Raw genomic sequence first — 26,170 nt, forward strand, 5'->3', positions numbered from 1 at the left:
GAAGCTGGTCTTTAAATAGTGCACTAAAATGAAGTCCACTGAGACCCAGATTGGTATTCAGATGCAAAAGTAGATAATAATAACACTGTTTTTGTGGTAGTGTGGGCAAGGGGTTAGGCTTATCAGAGGGTAGTGCTAAACATTTGTTGTACTCACAGAGGCAATAAATGATGCACACGCTCAAGAATAAATCAGAGATCAATTTATAACAAAAAACACTGATTTTCATATAATTTTTCAGACCAAGGACTTAATTCTACAGGGAGTACTTTTCAAGATATGAATTTTTCATGTTTGCAAAATAAATCACTTTTGTGCGCAATTACGTAGGGGAGAGGATGTGGTCTGACGGCTAGAGCGGTCAACCTCCAAGCTGAGGAACGGGGTTCGAGTCTTGTCAGGGATGCTCAACATCCTGTGATTCTGGGCAAATCACTTAGGGCCAGATGTACGACCCGTACTTTTTGCGACTCGCAAATTGCAATGCTTTGCGACTTACAATTTGCGACTCGCAAAATGCAATGTACAACAGCGTCACAGACACTGTTACCGATTTCCAATAGGGTTGCAAAGTGCATGCCTCTTCAATATTCATGAGGCAAGCGCAATTTTCGACCTCATTGGGAATGGCTAGCACTCCCTGGGATGGTGGCCTGCTGGGGTCAGCAGACCACCATGCTTGGGATTGCTTTTTAAATAAAGCAGATTTTTTTAAAAAGCTGCCAGTTTTCCTCAAAGCAAAGCGGGATGCATTTGAAAAAGCAAAATTAAACTTTTCAGTCCCTGAGACCACTGCCTGCTCTTAAAAAATATTTTCTCACACACTCACAAAAGGAAAGAGGTCCCCTGGGGACCCCTTCCCGTTTGCGAGTGGTTTACCACCTAATTGAAGTAGGTGGTAAATTGTGAGTGTTTTGCAACTGCAAATGTGGTCGCAAAACAATTGTACATGGCAGTGAGTCTCGTTATCAGGAAGGGAGGTCCATTCCAAATAGTGAGAGTCGCAAATGCTATTTTGCGAGTCAGTGACTCGTAAAATAGCGTTTGTACATGCAAACACCCTTTTTGGCGGTCGCAAACAGGAGTGCAAAAAAAGGGTCGTACATCTGGCCCTAAATTTCCCCGTGCCTAACAAAATGAACGTGTTTTTCTGTAACGCAACTGGTGCTCATGTGAAGCACTCTGATACCTTCAGGTCGACTTCGCGCTGTATAAAACAAACAAAAAAAATACATCATGCACTATTGAAGTCAATGGGAGAAGTAGAAAAATGCATATACTATCGTACAGTTGGATTTCGAGGTTCACCTTCAGGATTTAGATAAGTCGCCAGGCCAGGTCCAATGTTCCACCAGTGGATTCTCTGGAGCATCCTGGATACGGCTGGGAGCAGGGTGCTGAGGTCATTGGCAGCTGGTGCGCTGCGAAGACGGGGGCGACCTGAAAACACACTATCCAAGGGATCTTAAAGGTAAGCCCGTGGGGTCCCACTCATGGGAGCAGGTCGCAAGTGCCCCAGGATCACAAGCCCTCAGCTGGATCGTCGGTACTCATTCCGGGCGGGTTGAGTGCGGAGCCGATAGTTCAGCTGGGCAGCACATGTCAAGATGTCCCCGCAGTCAGGAACAGGCAGTTTGGAGAGGCGATTCCGAGACAGCTGGGTCACTCATGAAGTGGGTCTCAGGGGGTCTCAATCTCCCTTAACTCGGTGCTTGATTCCTAGGCAATTGGAGTCCGGATTCGACTCTTTATCTCGGTGAATTCTGCAGAGGGTCTCGTATTCCAGGTGTTAGTGCGACACGGCTCCAGTAGGTCCTGGTGTCTCCAAACGTGGTGGGGAGAATGATCTGACCCTCTGGAGCTGGTGTGCCACTTTTGGTTTGAGTGCTGCATCTGAATCGCTGGGGAGCAGCAAGACGGGAAACCAAATTCTATGGGTTTGGTGCCGGAGGACTGCAGGGGAAAATTACCCCTACTCCAAGGGAGTTTCTTGGTGATTTGTCGAAGGCTAGAGGTGCTCAGGGGTTCTTAGAGGCCTCACAGTTGCAGGACAAAACAGCACGCCACGATTATCGAGTCCTTAAGGCAGCAGGCAGGGTTTGGTGCCAATTTTCTGCAGCAGGGCTTCAGTCTACGGATCAGCAGCTCTTTTTTGTCCTTATCTTCTTTGTTTCCATCTAATCTAAGTTGCAAGGCCCAGGGATGCCACGTAAATACTAAATGTAGGGGCATTCAAGGGGGTGACAGAAAGTAGCCAATCGGCTACCTACCTTTAGGGTGTCTACACCATCTAAGTGACCACTTCCTGTGGGAAGGGGCACTACTCTGACCCTAATTGGCTGATTCCCTCTCAAACCAAGATGGAGGGAAATTAAAAGTGGACTCCACATCGCCTGCCCCATCATAGGGGTGTTGCTGGCAGAATGGGCATCCACCACCTAATTTTCCCGCATGTCCCACCAAATGTGGAGCACGAAAGAGGGTTGGCATCATCCACTATCTGAAGATGCCTGGGTTGCATTTCAAAGGCGGCATCGCTTTTGAAGCTTCCCACTCTGGTAAGCCATCGTGGCCTGAGGGAGTTGTGAAGCACCTCCGCCCATAGCAGGCTTTATTCCTGGCCTCTGAGAGCACCAGGTCTCACCTCATGAGGTCAGAAACATGTTCGGTGGTGGCAGGCTGGCTAAGACTAGACAGAGACTACCACAGTGCTTGGTAGGTTTTCAGGGGACCCTTCAAGGTCTCCCCTGTGTGCTTTTATAAATAAACCCAACACTGGCATCAGTGAGGATTTATTCAGCCAAATGTTTGGTATCAAACTTCTTAGGGTACAGTGAAGCCATCATGGAGTTAGAAAACTCGTAATGACAAGTATCCTGCCCACGCACTATCTATGGCTTCCCTGTGCACTTCAAATATACAAGAATGGACTTAGATATTATAGAGTCATATCTGCTCATGCAGATATGTCCACATGTGGGATATGTCCACACATGGGATATAGTGCAACCTGCTTTAGGGCTGTAAGACCGGCAGTAAGGGTGACATACCTATATCTCATGCAGTGCCTCTGGGCCTTGCACAACTCACAGTTTTCTCTGCACCAAGACAAGCTGCCTGCAATGGCAGTTTGTATGGTCTTGGTGAAGGGGCCATAGGTGTAACACTTTGTGCTGCAGCCCTAGTGGACCCTCTTCAGTCCCAATGCCCTAGGTGCCAGGAGTACCATTTGCTAAGGACTTAAAGGGGTGACAGAAGTTGTGCCAATGGTGGTACTGTTTTAGGAAAGAGATCTGGCGCTGGGAACCTGGTTAGCTGGGACCCAGTGCACTTTCAATTTGAATTCACATCATGCACCAGGCAAAAAGTGGGGGCTAACCATGTCAAAAGAGGCGCTTTCCTACAGTACCGCATGTACTCATGGGGCTGACTGCCCAGAGCTAGAGAAACCTGCTAGCCGAGACCTCCCAATGCGGATCACTGGTTGAGCTAACAGCTGTACATGCAACAAAGTGACAGACACTTCAGTGACGAGTCTTTGACCCATCTAGGGCTCAGCTATCCCATACAAGGGTGACCACCTTTCTCTGGGTCATTACAGACACTGGTTCCAGTCCTGTGTGATAATCTAATGCATTCTGGGTGTTGTCGTCCTCTTATACTAACACATCCGAAATGAGTGATTAGTAGGTAAAAAGTTCAGTACTGGAGACTACCCTTAATGTGGGCATCCTATCCTATACTGACCCTCAGCCCGCCTTAAGCCGACCGATGTGCTTTTAAGCCTATTTGAATTGTATTAGTTGGAATATAGATAGGGTTAATAATAAGAGTGTGGACAAGGAAACAGTTTCATGTACTATGTATTAAGGTCATTGTGTATTGTTTGACTGATAGTTTGTACACAAATATCTGAGACCTAGCTAGAAAGTAACAAGTGCTGTACAGGGGAGTGGTTGTCTGGTGGGGGCCTCAGGATGACACATTAGGGGAGCGGTGCAGCGACATCTTAATAATTAATGGGGCGGGGCCAGAGCAATATATATTTTGGGGGCTCCGGTTTGAAACAACTTTTTTTGAAATCCTTTTTCGACTCACTCAAGCCCTCATGATACCAAACAATATTGAACGTTAGCAGAGACATGCAAAAACAACTGAAAACTCAAGCTACATGCCGCCAGACAAGCAGAAGCTTGGGGCAGTCATTGATAAAGCCATTTCTTTTTACCATGGACGTTGCAACTTTGATCCCCCCTTAGCTTGCTCTTTGCGACCCCTGGCACTGCTCCTGCTACCTATCGCCTCAGAGGGAGCAAAATCAGTGCCAAGAAGACAGGCAGCTCGCCCTTTGTTTTTTGCCCATTTTTATTGCACAAATAGTGAATAACCATTAATTATTAACTATTAGTGTAATAAAAATAGAGCACCGGGCGCTAGAACAAGACCTTCAGTGGCAGATGTTGTAAGTAAAAAAAAATGTTTATGAATGTAGGTAGTGAGCCAGCTTGTAGGTGAGAGTGCGTTTTGGTGCCAGAGAGCGTGTGTTTGTAAGCGTGTGTCTTTTTGTGTGTGTGTGTAAGTGAGAGCCAGTGACATGTAGGGAGTGAGAATAAGTGAGCTTAAGTGTCAGTGAGTATGAGTGAGTTAGAATGAGTATCAATTAGAGTGAGTGCATGTGAATGAAAAAGTTTGAGTGAGTGACTGCGAATGAAGGAGAGAGGCTGAGTGAGCGTGTGTGAAAATGATGCTGTTAGTGCAAGTGAGTATGAGTAAGTATGATTGATCTGAGTTGGAATGAATGAGTGCAATATAGTGAGTGAGAATAAAGGAGTGCTAGTGAGAATGAACGATGGAGTGAGAGTGAGTGTGAGTGATTGTCTGTAAGTGAGCTCGAGTGGCGATGTGGTATTATGCTTGCAAGTCTGCTATTGGCCCTGGCATACTGAAGGTCATTCTTGGCTTATAGAGGCACCCATGGAAAAATACTTTTGCAGGCATACTGGAGGCAGCTGTTTGCTTGACAGGCACCTGTGACGAAATACGGACACTGAGATAATGCAGGTAATTTTTGGCATATGAGGGGCACCCCTGACGAAGCGCTTGGCCTGACACAATGAAGGGGATTTTTGACATAATGGGGCTTCCATAGCACATTCTGAAAAGAATGAGGTGTACTCAAGTGGGTTAGGTTTCATAGGTTAGGCACACCTTGAAAGGACTGGAATATAAATGAGTGCCCTTTCAGTCTATGACCTTTTAGCAAATGTATGTGAACATCATGCTTTTTAATACACTATTTGCCTCCCATCTTGAAAAAAAAATCTCAGTCTCCCCCCGAACCCACCGAGAAGAGGTCTGGCTCACTACAATTCAGGGTAAGTATTAAATTCCACCACTTCTTCAAAGAGCATGTCAGCGCCCTAATATAGGTGCTTTCTAAAATAGCTATTTACCTGTGTTGTGTTATAGTAATAATGCAGTTATTACAGAATGTCAGCAATGTCAAGGTGATGTCTAAAGGGTTAAGGTCCCGAGACACCACTTCCAAGGGACATTTAGGGTCAAAGGTCATATGATGCCACTTCCTGTGATGTTATTAAGGTCCAAGGGTGTGTGTTGTCACTTCCGCCACCCCAGACATTTTGGTGAATCGACGTCAATGTTTATTGTGTTTGGATGTAGATTTATTTTTACTTACAACAATAACATTTTATGTGGAATTTTGTGTCTAACCAGCTTGTTACATCCATTGTAGGAAAAATATGTAAAGGGTGACTTGTTAGATGTTTAGTAGACTACTACATAATATCACAAAAAGACATATGCACGTACCACTTGCATTGTAGATTTAATTGCCAAATATTTGTAATCACAAAGGTACCCCCCTGCATTCCTGCTGTTTTTGCTGCAGCAGTGAAACTCAAAGTACTGCTCTCGGGATTTGCACCGTTCAGTTGGTCTAAATCTAACACTTTTTTTCTAATTTCTCTTCCAATTCTTTTTCCTCTTCTCCTCTTTATATGTGTACACGTCTCTGTCTAGATTATTGCCTGTAGCCCAGTTAAGCAAGAGAAATGAAGTAGAGCAGATATAGCTAATGGACATAGACATGAAGAGAGCAGTATAGTGAGACACGTAACGTTGTAGAAGAAGAGGGTAGAGACAAAGATGACAGAGAAAGATTTGTGTAGTGAGAGAAGTAAAGTAAAGAGAGAAATGTGAGATAGCCAGAAGGAAAGACGAAGAGAGAGAGACAGAGGATGGTTTTAGTGTGCAGTAGAGAGTGAGTTAAAGATAGATGGGGAGAAGTGAATGAAGAGAAACAGAGGAGTGCCTTGATCCAAGGAATAAGGTAGGAAAAGCGGTAATTTAGCCAAAGAGGTTGACCACAGGACAGACACTGCAGACCTGCAGACACTTTTGTAGTGCCACTGTAGTGTAAATGGCACAATAGGTGCTGCAGTCCACATGTGGCATTTAACTTCCAGGCCCTGGGTACATTTTATAGACCATATACTAGAGCATGGGTACTCACAAAAATATTCTCAAGTGCCAAAAAGCTTGGTTTGTAGTGTGACTGAGAGTCAATCTGATACCAGCAGGGTGGCGGCAGGTGTATAGGGAGGCGGTGATGGTGTTGGGCACTGTAAGGTGGGTGTTGGAGAAGTAAAACATGCACATCTAGTGGCTGAATTGCATAATGTGAAACCAAAAAACATGGGATCAATCCCAGCTTCCTCACTTTGTGCGGTTCTAGGTAATTGTTTTATTTCACTTTCCTCCTTTTTCTTCATCATCACATATAAGAGGACCTTGAAATTCCAGGACTGCGTGACTTTAGGATGTGCGCTGTATGAAACCTTCTCCTGTGTTTGATTTAATAAACTATAATGTTGTCCATGAATAATAACAACCAAGGCCACCCAAAGAGTGCACATAAGAAGTAACTAGCCTCGTAGTTCACCAATGCGATTTTGTCACTTTGGGTGTAAGGAAGCATGAATGTTTCTTAATTTCATGTTTGAAAACCATTTCTTAAAAAAACACTTCTCAATGCACTGACATAATCTGGTGTACTAAGGTGAGCTGCATGTTCATGAAATACACTTTTGGAATTTTGAAAGAGCTTTATCATATTTTCATAGGTTGGACAGCTTGTCTATAACAATTAAAGTGTTCCTAAAGTTAATTGATGCATGAAACCTTAGTTACTTTCTTCCTATACCTGCAACTAACCTGAAAACAACTGCTTGCCCCTTTATTTAACATTTGTTTAATGTTAGGGCTGATGATTTGAGTAAACAGCAGCCCAGAACTGCTGTTGACCAGGGAGTCACATCTATAGGTCAGGAGGGTCGCATGCTGCCCCCGGGCCTTACTTTGAGTATCACTGTACTAGAGACTTACAGGCAATTTAAATGTGCCTATCATGAATAAGTTAGTTTAACCTTGTTTAAAGGGGGTACACAAGCACTTTACTCCTGTTTAGCAGGGGTAACGCGTGCACAGTTATAAGGTCAGCATAAATAGGGTGCAGAAAAAGGTGAGTAATCTAGGGTAACCATGCAAAAAAGGCATGTTTCCTACAGAGGTGAAGGCAGTGAGAGGTAGAGGTAGACAGTAAGACTTGAGGGAGAACAAAGAGATGTAAGTTAGAAGAGGTATAGAAAATGGGTCGGATAAAGAGTGTAGGTGGAGAAGAAAGGTTGGAAGAAGCGTGAAGGTTAGAAAGAGGAATGTAGTGTGGAGTGAAAAGAGGAAGTTGAGAGATAGAGAAGAGACGGAATGTTTAGAGGGAGAGATTCGTGAAAGTAAGATATGTTGAGGTAGAGATCTAAAAAGAATGAGGCTGAGAGAGATTGCTGAGGTTGAGAGGTGAGTTGAAATGGAGAAGGGAGAGACAGAGAGAGTAAGTGTGTGTGTATGTGTGTGTTTAAAGGGAAAGGAGTAAGATGTTTCTAAAGGTGCAGGAAAGAGAACAAAGGTAGAATGAGAGAAAGGGGAGGTGAGATAGTAAACTCTTGGTGAGGTAAATGGAGTTATTAGGTAGTGAGAGAGAGTAGGTGGGGAACAAAAATGTGAGCAAGAGAGAAAAATGCGATGAGGCAAAGAGAGGGCTCAGCGAGAGATAATGTTCATTCAAGACTTCACTTTTTTCCAAAATGATTTTGAGGGATTCATGTAATAAACTCGAACATTTCCTAAAGTGCCGGCTGACAAGGTCTTGGCAGAGCAGATCAAGGCCCTTTCAGCGAACATTAGAGTATCCTTACAAAGTTCCTCTGATTCTGTACATCGATTACAAAAACTAATGATACCAGGCGTGTCTATGCAGAGGAAGTAGTGATGAGGTGGGCCCAGTCTACAAGCCCCTGAAATTGACCCTTTAAATAAATTTTTCAGGTGTCTGTCGAAACATAAGCTGCATCGGGTAGGTGGATATTACGCCAGGAAGAATCAGCTTACCCTTCATATTACATATTCACTGTTTTGTCTGCGTATATATTTATGCTGTGGTATTACAGTCAGAGAACAACTACAACACACCTGTTCTATTTCCTTCAGTGACTACAAAAGTGCAATCAGAAGTTGCTGACCAGGTGGTTCATAGTAACCACTTAGTCCCTACTGAAAAACAAGACCATGTGCAAATGAACTAACATACCCCTGTCCCAACCACCCTCCAATAATCACATCTAATTGCCTCTGACTCACCACAAACTGGGGTAAAGCATGGAAGTGTTTCTACTAGGAAGACTAGAATAAATCGACTAACCAAAACCCACAAAATTAACCACTAACTTTCGGTTCTTAAGTAGTGTGCTACTCCCCATAAAGTGCTTTGCTGCCTCACCAGGTAAGCGTAGTACGCGGCTCAGAAATACCAAATGTGATACTATAAAATAACATGGATTCCTTTCTTCCCTCTAAACGTCTTAAAGTCTAGCGGAGAACATTATGTCTGGCTTTCTGATCCTATTCAGATAATGAGTTCTTTAGCGGATCCTGCTATCCATTCATTCTTTCACAGAAGCAGCCCTTCTTCAAATCAAAGAATAATCCCATGAAACTGACAACCCCACCTGGTCTGGGTTGGTGACAACTGCCACCTGATAAAAGCAGAATGTAGAGATATGGTTCACGACATCACCAGAAACTACCATTGACTTAGGGGTTAAAAATGCCTTCTTCTTTCAAAGAAGAAGGAATGCACCATTAAAATGTGGACCTCTGCCTGAAATGAATGTTGATAACAACAGAAATGCAAAAGTGATACAAAAAAGGTTGAGTTCGAATACATTCATTAAAATTAATTTCATTTGAAAATGCATGTTTTGTACCAGGAATTACAAATGCCTGAAGCTTGAAATTAAACTTAGTAAATTATGTTTACTTTTTATGTGTACACATTTTTAAAAAAACGAAATTTAAGGGGTAGTAACTTTTACCAGTGGAACATTTTCCGCCTTTTGAGCACAGTACCAAATCTCTTTGAAATGTCTCTGTTAGAATACAGAGAAGTGGTGGTCCTCCTTTTAAAGATAACTCCTACTGCCCGTGTATCCTCCACGTGACATCAGACAACTTTTTACTTTGTTTCCTGCTGATTGGGGGGGAGGGGATTAACACCTTGGTACCCTCAAACACTTCTCACCGCCTTAGCTAGTCACGCTAAAGTATATCTTTTTTACACCCAGTTGTAAAGGTGGAATTGGTGACCTTGTGTTAACAATGCATAATGTACGTACATATAAAAACGTATGAACATGTATTTAACAACATTTCCACCTTGCAGGTATCGTAAGCTTGCCCTGAAGTACCATCCATTCAAAAATAAAGAGCCGGGAGCACCGCAGAAATTTAAGCACATTGCGGAAGCCTACGACGTACTCAGCGATCGTAAGTCGGACCGCCTTCTTGTTTAGACTTTTGGTAGTTTGTTCACACAAATGCTGGAGGTGTGTTAGAGTATCAGGGTCATATTTAGGAGGAAGTAATGGTTCTATGATGGAACCCGCATGTATTTATCCTGCATGCCTTTACAACGCAGCCAGTACCCCGACTGAGACGTTACCATGAGTTACTTAACCACGCAAGTCGTTACAACGACTTACTTTAGGGCGCGCTGGACTTTGGAATAGTATAAATTACTATTCCAAATCCAGTCTATGCCAAAGTAGAGAAGGTGCCCAAGAAGTGGGAACAAAGCTGGAGCAAGTGGAATATACACAGGGGACAGATATGTGCCTCAATTGCACCTGAGAATTATAAGACCCCTAGGCAGAGAAACAAGTAGGAGGGAATAACACATTGTAATAAGCCAAATGCATAAACTGTGTCGGTAGAGGATATCGGTGCACTGGATGTGATGTGATGTAATGATGTCGATTGCTGTAATAATCAAGTGTGTGCAAATTGTAACAATAAAAAGAGTTAAAAAAACAGTAGAGAGGTGTTGGATTTAAAAATCCAACACCAGTCCAACAACGCACCCCCTACAGCAAGTTGTTGTAATTACTTGCGTGCTAAAGTAACGTGTGGTAATGTCGCAGTTGGGGTAGTGACTGTGTTGTAAAGGCAAGTTGTTGCTGTGACTGCGCGGTAAAGGATGTTTCCTGTAGGCAACACTTACGTCAGGAGTACATTTTACTCATAGAAAAGGTTACGCGAATTGGGTTATAATCCCACCACTGGTTCCAACTTCCGTTACACCACTTATTTACTTAGCCAAAGACATATAGCACCTACTGGGCTGCTACACGGCCAATTACTGTTTAGTTGTAGCCCCCACCAAAAGTACAGTTCCCTGCTACACAAAGAGTTTATCTGAATAATCAGTGCAGTTATCCCTGTGTGCTGCATGACTTTGCTTGACTGACCTCCAGCTTTACATCCGCTTCCCAAGATGCTCTCTGGTACGGGCAAAGGCTCTCAACAGGACAGGCTAACAGAGCACTGCGCACACGTCCAGTCCAGCACCGCACTGAAGGACCTACAGTCTGGTGTCACTGCTCACAACATCATTCTCCACCTTAACACATCACTGACTATCAAACAACATAACAGAACTGCTGTCACCAGCTGTCTTAAGCACACATATTTCTGCTAGGGGCATGCACACTCTCCTAAAATATATGTATGCGACTGGTACACCCCTCCGGTCTCACACATCAAACACCAAGAACATTCACCCACAACTCATTGAAAGCAACTCATTCACCAGAGATTGGAACATGTCCATTTACACGACAAATATCATATGTTCTCTTACCACTTAAACCACCATCTGTGATCAGAACCTCAGAACCATTTAGAAAGTTACCTATAGACTACAAATATAATGCTGAAAAGCTGTACCAGCGGCAAATTGTGTACTCTAGTAATACCAGTACGGTAGCTTCCGAAATGCGTCTGTTGGTCAAAGATGGTGGACCTGTTGCTAGTGGTACATCTGACGGTGGGTTCAGAAAACCCACCCAGAAGCCTAGTATTTGACTGGATGAGATTAACAAAAAGTATCCTATGGAATATTCCTTACACTTCTGCACCTTCCACACAATATTTAACATATGCATATTAACAGAATATGGCTGTGTTCATATGAATACAAGCAGAACTGTGGAAATTTGTGAAATTGTGTTGATTCTGTCCCACTCAGTGCCATGGCAGTAGTACAAAAAACATTTATTGAGGAGACAGACCTCTTAGTCCTATTGTGTCTGGACCAAAGTCTGCAGCTGTTGACAAAAAAGAGAGTCATTCTCTAAGTTAAATATAACTAAAAGCCAGGAACCTTGCAGTAACCTTTGGATATGGATTGGAAGCCACATTTTTTAAAAGGGACATGGAGGCAAGAGTGGGAAAGCCTATAATGGGTCCTTAGGGCTTTAATGAAGCAGCCATGGGGTCATCCTCCCCATACAAATGGCAGGCTGCGCATACAAACTGTCACAGAAGATTCTGAAGAACAGCATTTGCGGACTCCCTGGGACAGAAAGCATTAGAGGTGCTATCACTTGCACTGTGGGTCCTTTCTGCTGGAGGATATTCATCTGGCTGTACCAGCCTCTGCTTTTCTTTTGTGTCTCTCTGTTTGGAGTCAGCAGTGCTTATAATTTAGGGAGTCAATAAAAAGGAGCCAGCAGGATACCAGGTGTAGCTGTTCGATGCTCACGGCGTTCATGCTCACGTTCTTTTACTATCTTGGTATGTGAGGAGTAATGGACCTAGGCCAACATTGGCTGGTTCCTGGCAAGAGTATTGCATGGAGACCTGGTCATAAGGAGACTACTCTAAATATTACTAGATTGCGGGAATACTTACTCTATCATACTGTTTAACTAGTTTGCCGGCTTCAACCCTGGATAATTTCATTGCCCATTTCTGGGGATGACAGTGTTACCAGCAGTGTCCTGGTGCCGGCGTACTCCAAGTTAGGCCTTCTGTGGAAAACCTGAATTCTTGCTTCGCTAGCTGGTGTTCCACCCAAACCGGGTTCTCTGCGGTTTTCTAGGCATCAGCCATATGGGCGCTTTACTATTCAGAAAGTGGTGCACCCTATGCTGTTCCAATCAAGAAACATGGATTGCATAATCAGGTGTGTGTGGAGGGTGGCACTTTATCATGAACATATACCGGGGATACACAGTGAGGGCATATGAGTAGTTTATGTTCAAGCGTTGTGAGAAATGAAAAGCCACAAAATATGATGCCATGTGAGGTAGTCTAAGCCCACTAGACGCAGTATGCGGCTTACAGCTTTGCTGATATCAATCTTGGTTTCTTCCCACTCTACACATTGGACCTAATGTCAGAGTTGACTTGGGCCAATGATTTTTTAGGGAGTGAGACTTGTAACATTGCAGAAATATACCTTAACTTGGGGGCGGTAAAAGCTCATTCATACCCTCCAACAATGGGAGAAATCAAGATGTGACCATCAACGGGAGCAGATTATCTTTCACTTTTTTCTCCAAGTGTTTGAGCCACATTGGCATTCATTACATGTTGAAAACATAAATGTAAGCCTTGGTGTTAGATTGTGTCATAGACAAGGCCTCCCACTTACCCCAGTTGATTCTATATCCAGAACCCTGAAGAAAGCATAGATTAGCAATATCACCTCAGGTATGGAAAAGCCAGAGTTGGACAATATTTATATCATCAGCATATAAAAACGCTTTAATGTGACCCGACTGCTTGTCTATCCCATGGATAGATACAGGCTGATGGATCAACGCCAACAGCGGAAGAAAGAGCCAGAAGAAATAGCAGAGGGGACAGTGGGTATCATAGACGAGTGCTCAGTTGTATCCTAGATAGGAGTCCCCCAGTCATTTCCATGAAGCATACAACACACCAATTTGGCGAAAAGTATTTCTCATCGATTGCATCCATCGGTCATAACTAGTGGGTTTATCCCTGAAGCACGATTCACCCTGAATATAAGATTGAACCAAGAAGAACGTGTACTTTAGATTCACATCGGGTGTGCAGGTTACAAGGCTTCCTGGCTTTAGAACGGGTATCTGCTGCCACTTCCTAGATCATAAAATGTAGCTTCAGTATTTTGATATAGGCTTTTTACCACTCATCATGTAGGCACAGTGTGACCACCATGCACATGTATAATCTGTGTTCTTGCTACCAATCTAAATGAAGAGAAATGGTTTCATCCCAGATTCTTTTTCCGCAGCCAGAAAAAAGGCAACTTACGATAAATTTGCAGAGGAAGGGCTGAAGGGAGGAATACCCCCTGAATTTGGTGGAGAAGGTGCCTGGGTTTCTGGATACGTGTTTCATGGAAATGCAGACAAAGTCTTCCAAGAGTTCTTTGGAGGAGATAATCCATTTGCTGGTAAGTTGTATATTATCTTCTACTTTTCTTTTGTGTTTGGAAAAATGAAACCTTTCAACCGGATTTACCGAGCAACCAAGAGGTAAAATCAATCAGTAACATTTATTGGTCAAATCAATACGATATCATTCTATACGCTCCGGTGAATATACAGGATTGTGAGAAGTCAGTTTAAGGGGGCATCAGGGTACCGTACTATAGAGAAAATATTGGGCTTCTGACCACTCAGCATTATTTGAGGTACCAAGAGGTCTTATAAAACCACCTACCTTGGTTCCAGTAATTAATCCCTCCCTTGGCAATGTTTGATAGCTAATCTACCTTTCTTTATTCTGGCTGCTAAATGTTTGAGAAGAAACTTGAAGTGCATTTATTTATTTATTTTAAACTTTTGTAAAGCGCATGCAAAGGCCCGAAGGCATCTCGGCGCTAAGTATCTGCAGAGTTTCAACCCGAGAGGGTATTTCAAGATCAAAGATTAAAAAGCCAGGTCTTAAGATGCTTTCGAAAGGACCACAGGGTATCGCTTGTTCTAATCGATAGCGGCAGAGTGTTCCAGAGCTTAGGTGCGGAGACTAGAAATCTTCTATCACCCCATGAGACAGTTTTCGTACGAGGTACAACAAGTTCTTGTAGGCTGGAGGAGCGTAGGGTTCTGAGGGGACAGTAGGGAATAAGATTTCTGGTGAAAAAAGCTGGACCTATGTTTCGCAGAGCCTTGTACACGATGCAAAGCGTTTTGAATTTGACTGTATTTCTAATCGGGAGCCAGTGAAGATTCCTGATGGTTTCTGACACAGAGTGATGTTTGGGAATTTTTCCTAGTAACCTAGCAGCGGCATTTTGAATAGACTGCATTTTATTTAGAACTCTTTCTTGAGCATTTAGAAAGAGGGCATTGCAATAGTCTAATGTGGACAGTACCAAGTCACTAACCAGGGTTTTGGCGGCTGAGTCTGGAAGGAATGGGAGAATTTTTTTTATCAAACGTAGTTTGTGAAAGGCAGAGGAGGTGATCTGATTGGCATGGGGGAGAAAGGTAAGATGATTGTCGAACATAACTCCCAGGTTCCTCACCTTGCTGACTGGGTTCGGCGGGGTGCCCAGTGATAGGGGCCACCAGAGGGACGACCATTCTGGGGTCAGATGACCAAAAATGACTACTTCAGATTTGTTTGAATTTAATTTCAGACAATTGGCCGCCATCCAGTTCCCTATAGCCTGCATACCCAGATTAAAAGCATTGGCTGTTTTGTAGTCATCCCTTCCTACGGCAAGGACCAGCTGGGTGTCGTCTGCGTAGGAGGTCAGGCTCATCCCATGTGCACGAATAACGTTGGCAAGGTCCGACACATAAATGTTAAAAAAAGTCGGACTAAGGGATCAGCCTTGAGGGACTCCGCATGGCAGAGACATAGAAGATGATTGGAACGGTCCGATGGTAACCACCTGAGTTCTGTCCGACAGAAAAGAAGCCAAGAGTTTCTTTGCATTGTGTTGGATTCCTATGGCCTCGACACGGTCGATCAAGATGGTATGATCGACCGTGTCGAAAGCTGCCGACAGATCGAGCAGTATTAGAACTGCTGTGCCCCCTGCCTCGCGAATGGATCTTATATCATCCGCCGCTTTAACCAGGGCCGTCTCTGTTCCGCGGTATTGCCGGAAGCCGAACTGGGATTCATCGAGTAGTTTGTGTTCCTCGATGAAAGCTGATAATTGAAGATACAAAGCTTTTTCGACAATTTTTGCCAGGGCAGGGAGACAGGCAATAGGGCGATAGCTTTTTAAATCTTCTTTGTTAAGATTAGGTTTCTTGAGGAGTGGTTTGATAAGGGTTTTTTTTAAAACATCCGGGTATATGCCTGTGCTGAACATAGAGTTACAGATTGCCGTGATGGATGGCAGAACTACTTCAATAACGGGAAGCAAGACTTTTAAGGGGCAGGGATCCAAGGCAGAGCCTGACTTGATGAGGGAGATGATGTTCCGCACCTGAGAGCAAGAGATATCTACAAACTGCGGGAGGACGGGGCCAGAGAAAGAGACGAATGAATTAGTGGGTGTGTGAGGAATGTTGGCAAAGGCCCGATAGATGTCGTCTACCTTGCTAAAGAAGAAGTTGGCTAGGGCGTCACAGAGCATTTGAGAGGGAGAAGGAGTTAAATTGGGGGAGTATCCTGCCAACTGCTTGGTGGTAGCATACAAAGTTTTGTTAGAATTTTTAGCTTTTTCAATTCTCTTGCAATAATATATTTTCTTAGCCTCGCTGATAAGAGTTTTGTATTTAGCCACCGTTTCTTTGTACTTGGTTTTGGCTAATTCTGAATAGTCCTTGCGCCAGTGCCTTTCTTTATTCCTGCACAGTTGTTTCTGGCTACGTAATGCCTCCGAGTACCACGGGGCCGATGGAACGGATCTTTTGCCGGAAAGTTGTTTAACTTGTACCAAATCCGTAGTCGCAGAATCTACCCACTTATTGAATTGTGTGGTCGCGATATTGGGGTCAGATGAGAGAGGAGGCATTGAGTTTGTGAGGCGTGATTCCAACCTAGCATTATCTATGTCACCCCACGCGAGATAAGACTGGCGGGACTTGGGGCGGGAACCAGTGGCAACAGGATCATAAATAGCAAGAGATGCCAGAATGGCATGGTGGTCTGTCCAGGTTAGAGGAAGAGTTTGGGTCACTTGTAGGCCTTCTAAGTTAGTGAAGATGTTATCCAGTGTATGGCCCCCTTGGTGGGTGGGTGAGTTCACCAGACTACGTAGACCAAAATTAGACATATCAGCTGAGCGAGCAGCTGTGTCTGGATCCTCTGGTTTGTCGAAGTGAAAATTAAAATCACCCAGGATGGTGAGGGAATTATCAAGGGCGAACACTTCCAAGGTGGACCTGGAGTCAGAGATAAATTCAGACCTGGGCCCCGGTGGACGATAAATGAGCAAACCCTTGAACGTATAGGAGGGGGTGAGCTTTATTGAAAATTGGAGGGCTTCGCAGGAGGGGAGCGTGATCATAGTAGTTCTCACCAAATAGGCGTCCCGAGCAATAATGGCAATTCCACCCCCCTTTTTCCTCTGTCTATCTAATCTATAAGTGGAAAAGCCTTTAGGAACACCAATGGCTAAATCTGGTTCGGAAGAGCTGTCCATCCAGTTTTCAGTCATGAAAAGCAGGTCCAATTTTTTGTCCTCAATGAGATCAAAAATGTCCTGTCGGTGTTTTCCGAGCGAGCGGACATTTGTGAGGGCAAGAGAATAGGATTTAAGGGAGTTGGAGTTATTAGACGAAGGGGCTTTCAAAATGCTGGATATGGAGGCTTTGCAGCCTGAACATGATAAGGCGTGGTTTCCAGCAAGAAGACCTGGATCGAATATGCAGCAGGATTTGAGAACAGGGGGACGCAATTGTAAGAGCTTGGATGCCGTGTAGAGACCTCGAGGGGGTAGGGGGACAAGACCAGGGGGGGTGGCCCTCGGCCCGGGCCAGGCGCGGACGGGCGCAGACGGGCTCGCCTTTGGCGCGCGGCCGGGAGGGTCTGTTGTTGATATCCATGTTTGGAAGGGAGTGGGAGGAGGGTGGGAGGGGCGAAGATCTCTACCGCCAACCTTCCCTGCCCAAGATGGCGTCAAGTTGCTAAGGGCTTCCCAGCGCCTAGTAACGGCGGCGCTGTTGAGTGCGGGGAAATGAGCCTTGGCGAAGTAATCTCGACCCAAGGATATGCATCACACGTACCCATGTATGAACACAGGCATACGCACATGTACGCGCAAACACACACAATGTTTCACATCAGCACTCATTACTGTACATTATGCAATTTCCATGTAATATAAATACTTACCTACTCTGATAAAGCATTGACCCCCATGCCTATTTGTCACTCCCCATGTTCCTGCCTGTCCTTAATATGAGGTGCTGACGTTGTTCCTTTCCACCCATAGGAACCATAGAGAGTAAAACTTACAATGGTATCTGTGGAGGGTATGTGTCCCCAATTGTGACTGACCTAATGGGATGATGGTGAGCCTGTAGTCTGGTGTTTTGAGCTGTTCCTACTCCCAAACAGAATTGAGTTCATGTCTGATTCTATAGTTTACCCGGGGCAAACATGTCCTTGTTGATTATGCGTATTTTCTAAGGTAACATAACTGCGCAACAAAATGTTAGAGTATCATAATTGCCAATATGTGAGTTACTCCCAGGCTGACATTAAAGAATGACCCTGAGAGACATAATGAGCAAGTCAATGCCGTCCTCTGCAGCTCCACATGCACACAGGGGGTAGTTAGACACACTGGGCCCTCGCGCGCACTTCATCCACTCATAGCACTAGTGGCTTACACTCAACTCCCCTACCTGCACATCAGTACATCTGCTCTACCACAATAGTACTGAGTCCAACTTACCACTACCTTCACAATCAGCACACCCCCACCTTTTCTTTTTTTCACGGATCCCTTACAAAGGAACAGCACCACACAGAAAGTATGACCCAACACAAAAAGGTCACATAACTGTACCACCAGTACCAAGCAAAAACCTATAAATCTCTGGAAAAAATGACAGTAGCGGGTATAATAAATATGGGCAAAGTGACTGTCCGCCTTGTCAGTGCTCCTAGTGCTCCTCTCGCATCAGGCCCCATGACAAAAGGGGACGTGGAGCTCAAAGGGGTTTCAGATCTAAGCCATAAGCTCTGTAGCTCACCTTCGAGTCATATATATTAACAAAGCACCATACATTAGGCCCAACTTTTGCTTAGTCACCCAAATGAAAGGTTTAGTCATATGAGGCTCAACTTTAAGACACAAGCATCATCTGCCTGCCCAGGACCTTCCTCATCTCTGCCACAAACATCTGGCCAGCATGTGTAACATTATGAGGCCTGGTTCACAAAGCCATGTCCAACCATAAACAGTTCATTTGTGCCAGTGCAGGAGTTCACAAAATTATTTTTGGGCGAGGCATGAATGGGTGTACTAATGTGTGCTGCATAATGTACAGAAGGAACTCCCAGGCAAGGAATGGAAAGTGGATGGAACAAAGCATGGTTAAAAGCCTCACCATGAGTAGGCCCCATGTTCTTTTCTTCCCTGCACCAATGCTACCTTAAGGCCTGGAAGAAGTCAGTGCATTTACACATGAAGGACCCTCTCCAATCCACAACATATGGGATCAGCACTGCCCAGGTGGCCCGGTGGGGTCCAGGGCGTCTGAAACCCACACAAAGCCACCTTGGATCTCCTTCACACCACCTTTCTGGGGGATCATGCAGCAAAACAAAGAATCTGCTAACATGACATCTAAGATGTCACAGCTACCCTACATGGCGTGTCTTAAATATTACCAGACAGCCAAGAAGCCATGGAGATCCATACTCTGCCAGCTTCATCTACCCCCACTCCCTTCCTTTTAAGGGGTTTCATTGAGAACTATGATCCCCAGTTCTCGAGAAAACAGGTGAAGAGGGCTAGCCACTATACACACTTATGCTGGTGCAGAAAAAGTGCTTACTGTGCCTCATGGTCACCTGAAGCAGAAGTGCCAAGGAAGTGAGGTTTGTATCCTGGATGGTGATGGACCTCAGTGCCTGGTTCATCCCTTGGTAAACCTAACTATGGGGGAATCCTTTTGTCCTTCAAACCTGTGAGTTATCAAAGGACTGTGGTGGTCCAAACAGAGTACCCACTCAACTTCTCAAAATAGAGGCTTCCAGCTCCTCCAAACTGGGTTTCATGCTTCACAATGTCCATGCCACCTGAGGGTTTTCACCTCAACTCAGTCTCCTATTCTGAGAAGTGGGTGTCCGGGCTTCATGACCTAGTATGAGTGATTTCAGAGGCTCATGAAATACCTAGTGTAGGCCTGTAAATCTCATGGACCACCTATGAAGTTTGCCTATGGCGAGACCCCAGAGTAATATAACCATTTATACCGTACAGCCTAGGTCCTAACACAATATGCAGAGGGCATTCATGCATCAACATACACCCAACATTCACACACTTGGCATACATCAGACTCTGTAGAAAGAAAGACTTAAGCCTTAGTATAGGATAGTACCTGTGGACCTCCTCAATACCTAAATATACTAACATTCACCTCCACTCCGAGGGTCATTCAAGTTACCTAAATATTTCTGAGGGAAGAACATATCCGTTCATGAACTGAGGCGTAACAGGAGATTACCACCAAGGTGCCACAGCTCCTGCAATATAATGCTGAACATCACGCATACCCCTCACCTTTGTGCCCATTTGTTTATTTATTTATTTGAGGGATTTATCAAGAGTACGGTTACCTGAAGCTATTCTAGTGCTACTGATTGACATATATCCCTTAGGGTGAATACTCCCTTACTGCTTGAAGAGCCAGGTCTCTAACTATTCCCCTAACACCAGAAAATTAGAAAGGCGTCTCATTTGCACGAGGAGACTGACCCTGGCCTTCGCTACCTGGAAGGCAAATGATCTACCTCCATGATAGATTTTCCTTATCATAGGTATCGTAGGTGCAAAGCTGAAGTGGAGCGGGGTGGCTCCTTGGAAGAATACCACTATCCATATACCCATATCTTGTGATCTGTACAATGGGACAGAAAAGGTGGCTACTGAGCCCCATGTTCCGCAAGACTCAGCACTTGCACACATCCCAGGCATACACAGAACCAGATAAGAGGAGAGGTGTTCTCTTACTTCGCTCCTAAAGCATGGAACGGCCTCCCACTTCACATCAGAGCCTCCTCCTCTCTTCTTGAATTCTGCAAGAAGTTAAAGACCTGGCTTTTCAATTAACCCACCCACCATAGGCAGTGCTAGGCGCCCACAGACACCTGCTTCATACCAGTATACCCTCGCGGGCGATAGTGCGCTTTACAAATACACATTTCTTTTGGAAATATATTTTTATTGCAGAATCAGGAATAAAAACATCCAACAAACCAACCCATACACCAACGGCACCCATCATACAGTGCAATAATAATACAATACACAGCCGATTGGCCCACATCCCGGAGGCTGGGCGGCGCTTCAACGAGTCAGTTCACTGGAGGTACCTCGGTGCACGCCCTATTCGGGACACAGGGCAAGTGTAACACTTCGTTTCTGCTTTTATCCCAGAACAACCAACCCACTCTCTCCATCTGATCCTAGGCCACTCCAATGTCATGTCACTAAAGCATCACGAGTACCATCCCGGGCCACCCGGTTCCGGGAGGCTGCCGCTAGCCGGCAAACCACCCCCTCCAACGACTCCTCTCCAGTGCCCCCCCCTCAACTGCTGCTAATGCGGGTTCCACCATCCCCCTCCTGCTCTCGGGTGACAAATATCAGGAAGCCTTGACAAGCAAGTAGCCACACGGAATCCCTGGACATTACTGATCAGTGTCCTCGCCTTCGGTTATGTAGTCCCTTAATGCCTGCACCACCAGCTCCCAGGACCGTGCCAGTTCCAAGCTCTTCTCGTTGCCAGTTCTAGTCGCCTGGCGCATTCGTAACACACTCTCACAGCTCGACCCTTCACCAATTCATTCCTCCACCTCTGTACAGACGGCCCCTCTTTAGACTTCCAGTGCCAAGTGATTTCACGCTGTGCCAGTATCAGTCCCAACCCAATGAATTTGCTCGTAACCTTGGTCTTTTTGGTATGCGGGAACCAAAGAAGCAGGCATGCGGCCATGTCAAAGTCTACCTCCCGATCCGTAACAGCATGCAAGAGGTCCCCCACCTCAGACCAGTAGTCCCCCAATGACGGGCAACCCCACAGCATGTGGTCAAGATCCACCTCAGGTTCTAGACATCGCGGGCACATGGCATCAAGCACCTGGAAGTGTCGCCGTAACCTCTCCGGGGTCAAATATGCCCTATGGAGCACAAAATAATGCACCTGTTGGAATCTCGCATTCCTCGTCCCTTTCCAGGTCCTGTGTAGGACCTGACCCCATACAGAGTCCGGGATCTGTCTACCGACGCTGGTCTCCCAACGCGACTTCAGCTCAACCAACGGGGCCAGACCATCATTTAACATCCTATTGTGGAGGCAGGTCACCGCCTTCACGGTGCCCGCTGCCATCACTACATATTGGCACACCGTCGTCACCTCCGGCTCAGCCAATCCACCCCCCCAATGCCTCTGCAGGGCCGCGACAACCGCCGCATGCAACAGGAAGGTACCACTCGGTAGGCCGAATTGCTCTTGTAAGGTTTGGAACGGGGCCAGCGTCCCGTCCACATAAAGGTCTCCTACCATCTGCAAACCCAGGTCCTCCCATTCTAACAATTGGGACCAATCACCTCCATGCGGTAAGGCAGTGAGCATTCCCAGCGGAATCTCCGGTGCGTATGGCCGGCGCTTCCCAGCCCTCTTCAGGTGCCTGTTCCAACACAATCTGAGCGTCCATTCCTCCATCGTGAGGTCCCTACTGGCCAGTCTCTGTTGCATCACGATAGACGACAAGACATGCCTCTGAATGCCGACCCCCCGGCCATCTTCAGGCCCCCTGAACTCTCTGGCCACGTTCTGCGTCAGGACCTGGAGCTGCGCTGCCAGATAGTATAACTCATAGTCGGGGACGGCCATCCCTCCCTCACACTTGGGTCTCATCAGGGTGGTCAATGCCACCCGCCTGCGACCGTGGCCCCAGAGAAAGCCAGTCACCAACATCTTCAGCTCCCGAAAGATACCCTGCGGGATCCACACCGGCAGCGTTCTAAAATAGTAGAGGAGCCTCGGGAGTGCCACCATTTTCAACAGCGCCACACGGCCCAGTACAGACAGCGGGAGAGAGGCCCAGAAGTCCATACTGCCTCTCAGCGCCCTAATACAGCGCCCCACATTCCCCTCAAGGAGGTCCGCCGCGTCATGGTAGATGCGCACTCCTAAGTAAACAAAACAAGAGGGTTCCCACACTACCGGCCTCGTGAGCTGCGGGCAGAGCGTGGTCTTCCGCAGCGGAAACACACATGTCTTAGTCCAGTTCACCCTGAGGCCTGAGAGCCTCCCGAACCTGCCCAACATGTCCACCGCGCCTTCAAGAGCCCTTCCAGAGTCCGCCAGGTACAGTAACAAGTCGTCGGCATACAACGAAATATAATGCGAGTCAAGTCCCTGCGCTATCCCGTCGAAAACCACTCCCGTTCTCGCCTGCGCCGCCAGTGGTTCCACCGCTAGAGCAAAGAGCAGAGGAGATAGCGAGCAGCCTTGCCTCGTGCCCCTGCAGACCGGATAAACCGAGGAGACCAAGGTCCCCAGTCGCACCCGCGCCTTAGCCGAGGAATAGAGCACTTTTGTCCAGCCCCGGAACCCCTCCCCAACCCCGAACTTCAACAGCACGCCATCTAAAAAATCCCATTCCAAGCTATCAAACGCCTTTTCAATATCAACCGTCAACACTACCGGGCCTGGATCCGCCATGGCAGCACTATCAATGACCCCAATCAGCCGACGGATATTCATCGAAGTGCTCCTAGAGGGGATGAATCCCGCTTGATCCCTATGCACCAAAGAGGTCATCAGTGGTAGGAGCCGGGTAGCTAGGATTCGGCTCAAAATCTTATAATCTACAGTCAGCATAGACAACGGACGAAAAGAAGAAACATCTAAAGCATCCCTGCCCGGCTTCAGCAGGGGCACAACCAGCGCCTCCGTCATAGAGTCAGGCAACCGCCCCAATTGTTTCGCCTCCGCATATACAACCTGCAGTCTGGGTGCCAGCACTTCCATAAATTTGACGTAGAACTCGATCGGCAACCCATCCACCCCAGGGGTTTTGTTCCGCGCCATATGACAAATCGCCCCTCTGATTTCCGCTAGGGTGACAGGGCCCCCCAGATCCCGGGCATCCTCCTCATCCAGTACCGGCAAAGGGATCTGATCTAAATAATCGCCAATGTCCGCGGCGTCCACTTCGAGGTGGCTGGTGTACAGACCCGCGTAGTAGGACTGAAAGCGCCCCAGGACCGCTGACTGCGAATAAACCACTTCCCCATCCTCCTGTCGCACACTCATAACCGGACAACCTCTAGGGTTCGGATCAGCCAACTTTGCAAGGAGCGTGCCCACTTTATCTCGCTCCTCATGCACTTTCACCGCATACAACTTATAATCATAGCACCGCAGTCTCTCCGTTTCAGTTGCCACCGCCTCTTTAGCACGCAACAAGCTGTCTTGCAGCTCCGATTGCTCGGGTCGCAGCCGTTCCACCCCTCTCAGCACTTCCTCCGCCTTCGCGAGGTCATTCAGCACTGTTCCTCTCACAGTCAGAAACCGCCCCATACACACCCCCCTCACCACCACTTTCATCGCATCCCATTCATTCGCTCTAGTCGCTGTCGACCCAGCATTGACCGTGAAGTATTCGTCTATACCCTGTCGGACCGTGTCACAGAACGCCGGATCCTCCAGCGTCTCCGGACGAAGTCTCCACGTGGGGACCGCCGATCTCGCCAGCTGCCATTGCACAGAAATCAGCAGTGGGTTATGGTCCGAAATGGTTCTAGACAAATATTCAGAGTGAACCACCACCTGCGCTAGAGATTCGCAACACAGCACCGAATCCAGTCTAACATGCAGATCATGCAATGCTGAGAAGTAGGAATAATCTCGAGTTTCGGGGTGCTGCGCCCTCCATACATCCACCAAGCCCCACCTCTCCTGCCAGTCCCGCCTGTGGGTCGCAAGTCTGCGCACTGGGGAGTCTACCAAAGGCGGGTGTGACCTGTCCAGCAGCACATCTGAAATGGAGTTAAAATCCCCCGCCAGCAATACAGGGCCCGCCAAATAATACGCTAGTGAGCGCGACAAACCCTCAAAGAAATGTGCTTGATCAGCGTTGGGGGCATAGATGTTACACAGCACCACTTCCCTACCACACAGCCGTCCTTCCACCACCACATAGCGACCCTCCGGATCTATCCTCTGACTCGTGACTTGGAATGGCGTGCCCGCTCTGATCCATATTAATACCCCTCTGGCAAACGCTGAGTAAGTCGTGCCAAACACCTGACCCCGCCACCTCCTCTGTAAAGCCCCACATTCCTGCTGTGTCAAGTGAGTCTCCTGAAGCATCGCTATCTGAACGCCCCGCCTCACCAAGTATGCATGTACCTTGTGGCGCTTAACCATAGTTCGAATACCCCGGACATTCCATGTGACACATTTCAAATTAGGTAACGTCCCCATAGAGCATCAATCCCAACAGTGGCGCACGCCAATAAATGTGACCCGCATCGCAGCAATTGTACAATCCCTCCAACACAAACCCCGTAACTCCCATCCCCCCCCTCCCCAGGACAGGGCCTAATAACCCAGCTTCAGCCCCGTTCCAAACCTCAAACACCCAACACATCACACTAATCTGTGGTCGACACCACAGAAGACCTTAAGGGTCTAATGAGGACAATGGAGCCCCGAACCAGGACGACAGAGCAGCCACCCCGCGCCCACAGCCCCATACTGCTAGTGCAGCCCCATACCTGGCAGTCCAATAGAAGTCAGGAGCGTCCAGACCTGACAGAAGTTCAGCGGCCACGAGCTTCAGCCATTAAAGATACCATCTGATGTTTGTGGGGTAACCTCCGGCCCCTGAGCTCCCCCCACCTCCGAGCCTTCATCACCGGACTTCACACCTTCACCCTCTGAAGCCGAACCTCTGGAGGCGTCATCCCGCTGCGAGCCCGTGATGGACGCCGTGGCCTCCAGCGCACTCTGTCTATCGGCCAGTATTTGCGCCTCTCGCTCGGCCCGTTGGCGCCTATTCCGGGAGCGGATGCGCTGCGACTTCCTGACCCTGACCGGCTGCTCGCGATCCCTGGCGGGCCTGTGTGCTCGATCCGTCCCTGCACGATACAGTTCCAGCCAGGACCATGCTTCATCGGGTGTTTGGAAAAAGTGAGCTCTGTCATCAACAATGATCCGCAGCTTGGCTGGAAAAAGCAAGGAGTATGGAATCCCTTCCTCTCTCAGCTCTTTCTTTACCGACAGAAAAGACGCCCTGCTCCGCTGCACCTCCTGCGTATAGCCCGGAAATATTGTCACCTTGCTGTTGTCCACTCGGAAGGGCCCATGATCTCTCGCCCTTTGGATCAGCAGATCCCGATCCTTGTAGTGCAGCAGTCTGGCCACCATCGGTCGAGGCGGTCGGCCCTTCAGGGGAGGCCTCGCGGGCACCCTGTGCGCTCTCTCCAGGGAGAAGAAGGGGGAGAGGCCCTCCGGCGCCACCACCGTGCGGAACCAGTCCTCCAAGTAGGCCACCGCATCATCCTTCTCAATTTTCTCTGGAAGCCCCACCACCCTCACGTTGTTCC

The 26,170-nt window shown here is 46.9% G+C and overlaps 1 protein-coding gene across 1 annotated transcript in view; it reads left to right on the forward strand.

Annotated features, from left to right (window-relative positions):
• Nucleotides 1-26,170, forward strand: part of DNAJB13 (DnaJ heat shock protein family (Hsp40) member B13) — a 76,217-nt gene that overhangs the window by 9,814 nt on the left and 40,233 nt on the right. The window contains exons 2-3 of the mRNA XM_078656248.1: nucleotides 9,797-9,900; nucleotides 13,697-13,858. Coding sequence (XP_078512374.1) covers nucleotides 9,797-9,900; nucleotides 13,697-13,858 — 266 coding nt within the window. The remainder of the gene's footprint in view (nucleotides 1-9,796; nucleotides 9,901-13,696; nucleotides 13,859-26,170) is intronic.

Source organism: Lissotriton helveticus, chromosome 8 (assembly GCF_964261635.1).
Source record: "Lissotriton helveticus chromosome 8, aLisHel1.1, whole genome shotgun sequence".
NCBI classification, from domain to species: Eukaryota; Metazoa; Chordata; class Amphibia; order Caudata; family Salamandridae; genus Lissotriton; species Lissotriton helveticus.